This window comes from Apaloderma vittatum, unplaced genomic scaffold (genome assembly GCF_000703405.1).
Source record: "Apaloderma vittatum isolate BGI_N311 unplaced genomic scaffold, ASM70340v1 scaffold22102, whole genome shotgun sequence".
NCBI lineage: Eukaryota > Metazoa > Chordata > Aves > Trogoniformes > Trogonidae > Apaloderma > Apaloderma vittatum.
In genome coordinates, this window is record NW_009702228.1 from 39148 (window position 1) to 50615 (window position 11468).

An 11468-nucleotide genomic window follows, 5' to 3' on the forward strand; every position below is an offset into this window, starting at 1 on the left:
ATGGGATTCCTTTCCGTTATTGAGTTTTCTCAGAATTACCACCGCCTGCTGGGCTGTTTCCCCGAAACATGAAACTTGTTTCAGTAGCTACTTTTGCAAAATCAAATTTATTTTATTTTTTTTTTTGGTAGTGGAGGCTTTTCATCGCTATTTCGGCTATTATTGGATGAGAACCCAAGAAAACACTGAGAATATGTATTTTTTGATTGAAGAAAATAGTGTAATTAATTACAGCACAGAAGAATGTTCAGTGAGTTTCTTTTGATGATAATAGGATTATTTTTAAACCTATACAAGTGAAAATGGTGCCTATATGTTTAGTTTAAACATTGTTAGTGAATCTAGCAGCTCTGTTGCATCCTTTTTAGAGGGGCAAATTCTACAGGGTTAGTAATACAGTCGATGCTTTCAGGAAGAGAAGTTGTTATCATGCAAAATGATTAATGCTGTCAAAATGAGGCTATGTCTTAAAAACTATTGTGATTTCATGCCTGCACTGTAAGAACTGAAGCTGAATTTGTAGTGTGCAATCAGGCAAATGAATAAAATGTTGAAAGGCAACTTGTACATTAATACTTGGAAAGTACACCGATGTCCTGTAAGTACCTCAGGATGGAAATCCGTAATGGAAGGTCTTTCCATTTCAGGCATTTTGTGAATGATGTTTCATCACTGCTTGTGCTATGATTTGAGTTAGGGAAAAAAAAAAATTCAGAATGTTTAAATAGAGTACCTAGTTATAATTATGATAATTTCAGAATGCATTTTAAATCAAGGAGCTCTGCTTTCATGTGCACATGCTTAGATATATTGTGTATTTGTTTCTAAATTAAAAGAAACCTGGTCTCCATCTTCCTGTTGACATCAAACAATCCTCTGATATGCAAATCCAGCTATGGGGAGAACAGATACACAGGGTTTGTTTGGATTCAGTCCAAGACTGAGAGAAAATTATATTTGAAGAAGTAATTTATATGCTTTGCCTCATTTAAATGAAAATGCATTTTGAAATAATCCCTGTAACTAAAAACATTTTGGTGAAATGTTATGCTCCTTTGTATGACTGATGCATTTTGCTGCTGGTAGTTTAAAACCTATTTCTCATACTCCTGCTTGTCTCTGCAATGTGTAGATGCAGCTGTCACCTTCTCAGTGGCACATTTTAACATAGTATGGGAAAATATTTTTATTTTTCCAGGGTAGCAAGTGTTTGTTATGTGAACTTTCTTAGGGTGCGCACGGTGAAGTGAGTGTGTACACACACTATTAAAATACACGAGTACTGTGCTTTCCATATAGAATTTTGCTAAAAGTAATGTTGTTCACGTATCTTCTTCATGTCTTTAAAATCTATCAAGTTAGAGATTGTTTAAAAGAAAGACTGAACGAGTGACGTTTTTTCAGTCTTCTTACCTTTAGCTGCAAAATTTATCAAGATCAAACTTGCACATTTTAGCATTGGCTGAATTCCAGGTTTTAGGTTGTGTGTTTTTGGAAAACTGTGTTACACCAGTCCCCGAATATAATATTTGAAGATGTATGGAGCTGAGCATAATTATGTTTCATGCAAGCTTTAACAGGCAGTTGAACTGTTACCGGTGACCAGTAATGGTTGTTTATACAGAATGAAAAATACTTGAGGAGGAGTTAGATCATGAAGTTTTCAGAAATCATAGTTCCTTTAGTCCCCTTTTCTGTATTGCACAAGTTTCTAAGACTAATCTGATTGACGTTTATGTGATCTGTTTGTGATTGTGTCATTGTGATTGTTTTTTTTTCTGCTTAGAAAATGAGGATATGGACAATGTCAGTGTAAGGAAGTATTTTGTTTGGGAAGTTTTTTATATCTGACTTTTATTTGTTCTGTGGCCACTTACTTTCTGTTAGACTGTTCTGACCACACTGAACCTGCACTGAGGATTGCCAAATACCATATAAATGCTTTCATTGGGTAGCAGTTTTATTTCAACAGTGCCATTTGTGGCTCTTTGTCAGAACACATACATTGATGATACATGTTTTAATATTTAAGGGAAAGGCTTTCTGTGTCAAAAGATGTTCTTAAACCTTTCTCGTTAGGTTGTGAGCCCTCTGTATTTGATTTTTAAATAAAGGATTTTCTAACTTTTCTCAGTCATTTTATGCGAATTTTAAATTTTATTGCTCAGTGTCCATCCTTTCTTTCTTGAAGCACTTTAAGAAACAGAAGAGGTTGATCCCCGAAAGAACCGTTTGGAAGTACTTTGTGCAGCTTTGCAGTGCCTTGGAACATATGCATTCTCGTCGCGTTATGCACAGAGGTAATAAAGGCTCAGAGATGATTTGTCTTTACTAAACCTTTTACTATGTGAGAATTACACCGGTTGAATGTGAGTGACACCGAGTAATATCATAATGGAACCAATCTTGACAGCTTCCACCAGGTATGTTCAAGTAAACAGATCAGATTGCTTCTCAGACGTACCTTTTCTTTACTTTTTTTTTTTTTTTCCCTAAATTGGAAATCTCTCTGGGTTGATAGTGGCTTCCTTCTGCTGGGATGCAAATAGTGTCTGAAAGCACAAGTCCCTCGAGCTCTGCTGAGCTTTGGCTATTGCAGCTAGAGATTTTGCACCCTTCAGGAGATCAGCTTCGATGGCTCTGCCCCTGCAAATGACTTGCCTTTGTGATTCTCCTGTTTGTTTTTGTTTTTTTCCCCCTCCCCTTTATGCATTTGTACAGATACCTTCAAGTGCAAGTTACACTAAGGACATAAAATTACAGATTCTTTCTGTACAAGTATCTTCCTTTAATGCTTTTATGACTACGCTATTTTATTTCGGTGTATTTTAGCTCCTTCTGGCAAAGCCATGGCAATCTAACAACTCCATGGTTACGCACAACCTAAGGACAATTAAAGCTGTTCTTAAGTTGAGCTGGTATCTGTGTTGTATTGGTAATCCAAACTCCTGAAAATTAGATCTAATAACATAATTGCTTCTGTCTTCCTCTCTAAGGCTCATTAAGGTTTTGTAACTTCTTACTGGAAGCCTGAAAATGCTGGTGACTGAAGCGTTATTAACCGTTCCTTTTACTGTACCCATATCTTAGGCAAACTGTAATCCCCTCTTAGCAAAGTTAAGTGATTTTCTTCAGATTTAGAGCTGCAGTGCGTTGCTCCGGAGCTGTGTAAGCTCCGCACGCTTGCCAAACCAATATCAGGTCAGCTTATTTAGAAAACTTAACGATGTAGGTGCCTTGTTAAAAATCATGAAATTAAAATCTTTGCTGCTGTCTCTAAAGGACTGAATTAAAACTTAAACTCAGGATTATTTGTGAAAAATAACTGTCTGGGGTATTCTTTGCTGTTTTCCTTTGTTTCTGCTTGATTAGCCCGATTCCACTGATGAGTTCCAATAACCATTCTCCTGAGTAAAACTTGCATCTTTTTTGTTTTTTTTTAATGCTTGCTATTAAAGAGTGTCAGGTTACCTATTTCAAATAAATAGCATCATGCCACTGGGGGTAGTCTCATCAGCAAGAAATAAGAAAAATATAGTTTTGCAGTTCTTGAAAACATTTTTGGTGTGCTCCTTAAAACATAATGAGAGTTTTTCTAGTTCTAAAACAAGTCCTTATATATAGCTTATGTAAAGTAGTAATGACTTGCCTCTATATGCTTCTTGGGATGTGTGGATTTTCCTTTTCTTTTTTCCTTGATCTTGTTTGCTTGTTGTTTTCTTATTTTACTTTTTATTAAAATACTTTCCATGGCTCTTACTTTTTTGCTTGAGTGACGTTTGTACTATGAGAATTCTTAATTTGAAATTCCAAATCCCAAACTCGCTCTTTCTGAACAGCGTAGTCAAATTTTATTAATATCAGCTGTAAATAAAAGCCTCTTCTTGTCTATTTTTAAAAGAACAGTAGATTTTCTTGCAACCTCATTGTGACTTCTAGATTTTTATGTTTATTTTTTTTCCCAGATATAAAACCAGCTAATGTGTTCATTACAGCTACAGGAGTAGTAAAGCTTGGTGACCTCGGACTTGGTCGATTTTTCAGCTCCAAAACCACAGCTGCACATTCTTTAGGTAAGGTTTCTCTACGATACAGGTGTTGGGGAGATGATTTATATCTTTTTTTTTCTTTTTTTTTACGTAGTGGATATACTGTACCCACTCGAGAGGAGGAAGAAGAGAGTTAGGTCCAGCAAAAGCTAGTAGTGGTAGTAATAATAAAAATAATCAGCAGTGCCATGGATAAATATTGTCACACTGAGACATTAGGATAGCTTGTTGTTTGGGGTTGGAATTTTTGTTGTTGTTGTTGTTCTTCATTTGGCTTTTTTTCCCCATTTGTTTGAATCATTTGATGTACATTCCTACCTCAAAACGGGTCTTCATGATAGTAGCATTCTCTAGAAATGCTGGAAAAAATAAGATCAATAATACGGATACACTTTTCTTAAAATTCTTTCAAACTTTAATGAATAATGGAAAGTATCAAGTAATTCTGTCTGCCTGTATGGACGTCCCTGAAGTCATGTTGGTTATACGCCTCGAAAGGACTGACAGAGGAGCTGCGCTGTTTTAAGGTGGAATACCTCAATATAAGCTAAGAGAGATCAGAATTAGGCTTTATGAACCATAAAGATTTGAAAAACAAAACTGAAAACCCAAACTCAATGACAAAACCAGATCTCGGCAAACTTACTTTTCTGAAAATAGAAAAAAAACTTGCTGAAATGCCCTTTACTTTTTGCTAGCACGTAAATTGTATTATATTTTTCCTAACAAAATTTTCACACACTTTGTATCTTTTGAGTAGGATGTGGAGACTAGGGTGATGAATAAGCCTGTAATGAAGAAAAACTAGAAATTTGTCAGATATTTTAAGTTTAAATATAGGGAATGGACAACTAACAGAATCTAAGAGGATCTCTTCAAGACAGATGTAAGAATTAGTGCTTCTAGTATGGTTATGTAGGGTTTTTTAGTTAAGAAAAAAATTCATTTCACTCACTGAAGTGGCTGGGTTTAGTGGTGGCTAAATTCAAGCCTGTTCAGTGCTTGCAGAGGGTTTGAAATGAGCTTTTTAGACCCCTCAAGAGTGGGGCTGTTGACAGCAGCGTACAGAGTTGTCTCCTGTTCCTGGCAAAGGGTATAGAGGCAGGCAGAGCACCTCACCGACACTTGAATACAGATCTCTAAAAACACTTCACATGCTCCCCAGTGAGAATTTTAAACCAATGTCAGCAACAGCTCTGTAATTAGGTATTTGGATATTTTTATATGCTTGACAATAGCATCCGATAGGCAATACAATATCTAAGAAAGCCAAGAATTGTTAATAGTTGCAATCCTGATCTTAGAGCCATGGGAGAACACACAAAGAATTGTATTTGCTCAGGTGCTGATGTTTCTAATTAGATTATGAAATATCAGGCTTCTTGGATTAAAATATGCCATATTTATTCCCAGCTCTTAATTTAACTCTGTTCAGGTAGTCCCAGTTATCAGTAAAGTGTGGGGAAAAAAAGACAGGGCTGACGTTCAGTGTGTTTGTACCACATTTGAGGTTTGGGTGATACTTGTACTAACAGCCAAAAAAATGCTATTTTAGAAAGGAAGTTTTTTATTTTTTGATTTTATTTTTTTTAATGTGTTACTTCACTGTTCAGAAAGCCTTTAGTCACTCTTCTATGCCTTCCTGTTTTTGTCACGTTTGGTGTGTACTGATACCTGTACATTCAAAACCATGAGTAACTGCTGAGATCTTAATAGGGCTGAGGTGAAACTCACAGATGTGCCATCCCTCATTAATAAAAAAAAAGGGAAAGAGGCAGAGGAGGAACAGGAAGAGCAGACTGGAAATGTGCTTGGGTACCAAATCAAAGTTCAGATCTAACCCAAAAGGTCTGGTACTAGCTCGTGCCTGTATCTTGGTAGAGGAGCTGTTACTTTTTTTTCTTCTTCTTTTTTTTCTTCCCCATCTATTCTCTGATTTCCTTTTTAATTATGACCTAATGTCAGAATTCAACCTAGGAACTAGCCAGGTTAACTTGGGCGTTGGTTTGGCTTGGGCTCAGCTTTTAACTTGGGCTACACTCTGCTCTATCATGTTACAAGCGGAGACTACTTTTAAAATTTAATTTCTCATGCAGTTTCTGATGCTGATTCTTCCTGAAATTTCTTTCGAAGGTCTATCTTTTTATGATTCCCTAAACCTTTTGGTGTGCAAAACCGAGTGAATTACGAACATATTATGTGTAGCAATTTATACTTGTTTACATGCTTTATAAAAATTTCAGTAGCAAACTAGATTCAGGCTTTCAGAGATAAAGAAATGTACTAAAATTTTCATTAGCTACAGCTTCTCACTGCTAATTATGAATAATACTGCTTTAATTGGAATAGTTGCTGATGGTCCATCTGAAACAAATGAAAATACTGCGCTGGGCAGGGTTTGTTAATGTTCTTAACTCTTTCTGCACAGCCTTATCAAAAGAGTAGAATTTTCTGTTGTGGCATTTATGTACCTGTTTGAAAACAAAATCTTCTAAAATACAAAGGCAGTGGAGACATATAGTATTGTTTATTTGATACCACCTTGACAAAATTTTTTGATTTCCGAAGATTTTTACATTAGAAAGGGGAAGATGATCCAAGAAAAGCTTCTTATTCCTATGACTCCATGAGTTACATTGGTGGGAGGTAGTTTTTTTTTTGGTTGTTGGATTTATTTAATTTTTTATGGCTGGATGCCAGGCCTTATGTTCTTTGATGAAATGGCAATTCGGAGGCCAGCTCGTGGAAATGTGCATTTTTTAAATCTTTGTTAGCCAAAGGATAATCCATACTTCAGTATTCAGATGAGAACAAATAAAATAACTTGAGTTCCCCAGTGTGAAGGATGCAGTGTGCTGTCCAGGCCCGCACTGCTACCGTGATGTGTAGGGTAAAGGAGCAGATCTGCAATTCTCCTAAAATGCTTGAAAGTGGAGGAGACCCTGCACCCTCAGGAAGGCTGGCAGGGAAATCTGCAGCTGGTTCTTCTCATTCGTCGAAGAAGCTCTATTAAAACAGCTCTTATTTTATGTACAGAAACCTGAGATCTCTTACAGTAGTTTGAAAGCTGAAAAAAAATGATCGTGTTGTTACAATGCTACGTTATAAAAGGACCTAAAATATTTATAGATTGATTTCTGCTGTTAGACTATTTGCATAATGGGTGGCTAGGTTGTGGAATGAGTTTGGGTTAAGCGTAATATTTTAGGTCCTATATCTGCAGTTGAAAGTGAGCCTAGAACTTAGAAATCTCCTACACCTATATTGACAAATTCTCCATAACTATATTTTTATTTTCTTTTTTACTTTTTCATGTCAATGGTTGGTTACCCTCACTGTTCCGTAACTGCAGCTTATTTGTAACTTGGCTTCTCTATCTTCAGCATCAGCCGTTCATCTTGTACGCACTTGGCACGCACTTAGCCCCCTTTCTCAACTCTGATAGTTATGTTTTTCCAGGGCATGGAACGTTAGTGATAATTATGTGACCCTTTTAAAAACTAGTCTATTAAACACCTCCTGAGTCAGCCATTCTGTTGTTTTGTATAAGTAGTAGTAACACTCACCAGGCAGATTTTTCTCCCATTCTAAAAATGCTTGGTAGTACTTAGAGCTAGTTACCGTATTTTGTGCAATTCCTCCATGCAGTGCCAGTTTTTAGGTGAACACACTCTCCTCTTAAACACGTAACTCACACTGCAGCTGAGTTAATGCAGGTAAGACATTATAACGTAGGTCCCCTCTTCATAATGGTTTCTTTGCCTCTGATCCTTCAGATCCAGCTTCCTGCTTCCTAATAACCACCGTTTCCATTATGTCCGTTGCCTCTCCCAATAGCAGAAAACTTGTGTAAAGGAACAGCACTTTCTGGGTCTGCAGCATCTTTAAAGGGAGGGAGCTCCAGAGCAGCAGCAGGTTCTGAGGAAGCAGTTTATTTGACCGAGGCCATTGTCAAGGAGGTTACTCTTCAGACCTGTGGGTTATCCAGGATGTGTCATGTGTTATCCCACTTGTATGTCTTCGGATGAGTAAAGAAAGTTGCATGTGTATTGTGATGCTGTGTTTCACTAAACAGGAGAGAAAAAAATAAAATCCATGAAGGAAACATAACGTATAATCACATCAGGTAATTGCTTGCCAGCAGTACAGCTGCATACTGAGGTTGGCCACTGTTTTAAAGAACGTTGCAATGCCTTCAGTAGCTCCTGAATGGCAGAGTGTTGAATCTTTTGTGTCGTGTTTTGTTAAAAACAGTTTGCAAGTAATACCGATCTTTAGATCTTCAGGTTATTTTTGTGATTCCGTGACTAACCTAAGTGTGATTTCAATTTCTTTCACTTGTTGGTCATTGGGGACTTCGGGTTGTGTTGTAGTTAAAGTGTTAGACTAGGCTAAATGCTGTAAAATGGTAGCATTTGTTCTTCCTTTTCACTGTCATCAATCTTCACAGTCATATCAGACCCCTAATGTATCAGCAGGCTTCCCAGAGCTACTGGTTGAAATTACCTTTGCTTTTGGTGAACAGTGAACCTTCAAACCTTCGTGTTTTCAGCTGCCCCCTGTGGATTCCGTGAAGGCTCTTTCTGGCACATTACTCACCGCCAGCTACGGCGTGAGGATATCTCAGAGCAGCAAAGGCAGTGCTGCTGTGGCCAGCTGAGAATCGGGTTACTGTTAAAGTTGTTGGTAGATGAATTCTGCCAACAAAGCACCAGAATATACTAAACCAGGGCGTTAACGGATGCAAAATAGGGCTGAAAGTTTTCAGAAGCATCCAAGCTCATAAGTTCGTGGGGTAAAAATAAATTAAAATCAGAAACTGCGATTAAACAACATTTGGCATGACACTGCTTTTGTATTTTTATTATCCTTACTGCTGTACTTCCTCCTCGTTTTTTAAGATAGCTGTCATTAACGTGCGTTTAAGTACTGTTGTTGATAGATTAGAACAATAGAGTTGCTTCTGGATGTTCTAGTAGCTAGTTCTTCCACAGGGAGAAGACCACCCCTCCTGACCATTCCTCTGCTGTGGGGGAATACGAACGTCCCGTGAGACTAAATGGTTTTCATGGGACTCGGTCACTTGGAGTTGCCTTTCCCCAGCCTGTCTGCTGCTAAGCTCGTGGTCCGTCGCGGTCTCAGTTTAGAGCTGCAGTGATTCCTCAGTCTCTCGGTGGAGGGGCTGCAGCACCCTTAGCTTTCCCGGGGCTGGAAACCTCCCTCCTGGGATTTTAGTGTGCTGAACACCCAAGAAATAGGACGTGGTTTGAGATGTCAGCCTTTCTACAAGGTACGGCACATTGTCAAAGCAAAAACCCTTAGCTTTTTAGAAATTAAGACTAAAATTATTAATAGGATTAAAACTATTAACCTGATTATTTGGAATTACTTATGTATATTGGAATTACTTATGTATACTTGTGAATCCTGAACCACATCTCTGTGGTTTAGTATTTGTAGAGAGGTGGATTCTGAATAGATGGGGTTGATTCAGAAGCGATACAAGATATTTGTGTTAAATAAGTGAAGTTTATACTCTTCATTTTTGTAGTTTGCAATGATGCTGCTGATTTTAATCTCTGGCCGCATTGCAAGATGTTTAGTTTTGAAATAAGGTCAAGTTGTAGTGAATTGACAGAATGTGGTTGGTTTTCATTGTCAGGATTCAGTGCTTAAGAGAATATTCCACACAAAATTGAAGTAAAAATCTATATAGCTCTGTACCCTCTTTGCTCTTAGGCAGTCATTTTGGGGAGCTATAAGGGGTTCAGAGACAGTACACCAAAATCATCGCTATTGTTATTTTTTTAAGCTCTTTTTTTTGTTTATGTGTCACATATGAAGTCATCACTCAGATACTTTTATCTTTTTTAATGGCTTTTTTTTACAAAGCTGAAACATCTCTCAGAATTCTTCTCATCCAACTAACTTGTGACACAGATGGGGAGGGTCTGATTAAAATCAGGCGTCCTGGAGTAACCAATGTAAATTTGCTTTGGGACGGTCCTAGTAAATGCTGTTGAAGAGCAGCTGTCTCTAGAGCCCACAGCTCTGAGACAGGATTAAGCTGGGACAGCCGCAGATTCGGGAGCTAAAAAGCCCTTGCAGGGTCTAGTCCTGCAGCAGATGGGCGTAGGAACCTCAGCTTCTGCTGGGCTCACAGATTTTCTTGTCTTCCTCTCTGATTATAAAATCCAGGATCTTCAGTTTTCCAATTTTAGTCTCAGTTACTCTAAATCGTGTTCATTAGTTTCAAAAGCAGCTTCTTCAGATCTGTATTTTCTCAAAAGGAGGAACAGACAATTCATTTGAGGAAAAATAAAAAAAAATTCAAGCCATGGAAGGGAATTTTTGGCTGTTGTTATTTCCAGCCACAGTGGTAACTGTAAGTGTGTAAGTAAGTTCCTTTGGTCCTCTTCAGAAGAAAATAATTACTTCTGAGCTTCTTTAAAAGCAAAAATTGAAATTATTCTACAACTGAGTAATCAGGTAGTAGTGAAAATAAAGCTGCATTGGATAAAATAGATATCTAATTCATGTGTAGTTCTAACAAACTGGAGCATCGTAAGTATGAATTGAAATTATATGTGTAACCAAATGACAAAATAGAGAAGATGAGAAATATTTTTCTGCCGTGAAAACTGTGCTTTTCGTGCTATATAACAACAATTTTAATTCAAAAATGCCTGTGTTTTTTTTGCAGTGGGTACACCTTATTATATGTCTCCAGAGAGAATACACGAAAATGGTTACAACTTCAAATCTGACATCTGGTCTCTAGGCTGCCTGCTCTATGAGGTAATATTGATCATACGGTGATCTTCACAGTATTGTGCTTTCCCCACCTCCCCCCTCAGTGTATTAATGTATGGTTTTAGGATCTATTTCTGATTTTTTTTTTTGTTGTTTAGAAAGGTATGTGTAGCATTGCGTAAAACCTCTTTTTCAGCTATTCTAAGGCTGTAATATTAGCAATAAGAACGCTTCAGCATATGAAGTACTTGTATTTGTGTCTCATGACTTGCATTTCACTGGGCTTGCTACAAAGATTTTACAGCAATTTGTTGGAGACTGGGCAGAACTGATTAATAAATGGGTAATGGCAAGCACACATAAAATCATTCTAGGTGTTTTAATGGCCTTTGATTACAGGATTTTGGGTAATAAACACATTGAGAAGTAGTAGGACTGACTTGAGTATGCAAGTAGTGCTTTCAAAAACTGCAATATAGTTGTTTTAATACATTGATTTTTTTAAAAAAAAATATTTGAAACCTAAATAAAACAATAAAACAGAGGCTACGGTGTACTTACCATTACTAGCTTGGACTAACTTTTAAGATAATGATTTCTGCTGCACAGACATATGTAATTTTTCTGCTCTTCTTCTCCAATTAAACTATAATTATTGGTTAATTT

The 11468-nt window shown here is 37.2% G+C and overlaps 1 protein-coding gene across 1 annotated transcript in view; it reads left to right on the forward strand.

Moving 5' to 3' along the window:
- Positions 1–10864, forward strand: part of NEK7 (NIMA-related kinase 7) — a gene marked incomplete at its 3' end in the record, with an annotated part of 48181 nt that extends 37317 nt beyond the window's left edge. The window contains exons 6-8 of the mRNA XM_009879482.1: positions 2192–2300; positions 3966–4073; positions 10753–10864. Coding sequence (XP_009877784.1) covers positions 2192–2300; positions 3966–4073; positions 10753–10864 — 329 coding nt within the window. The remainder of the gene's footprint in view (positions 1–2191; positions 2301–3965; positions 4074–10752) is intronic.
- Positions 10865–11468: the final 604 nt, after the last annotated feature.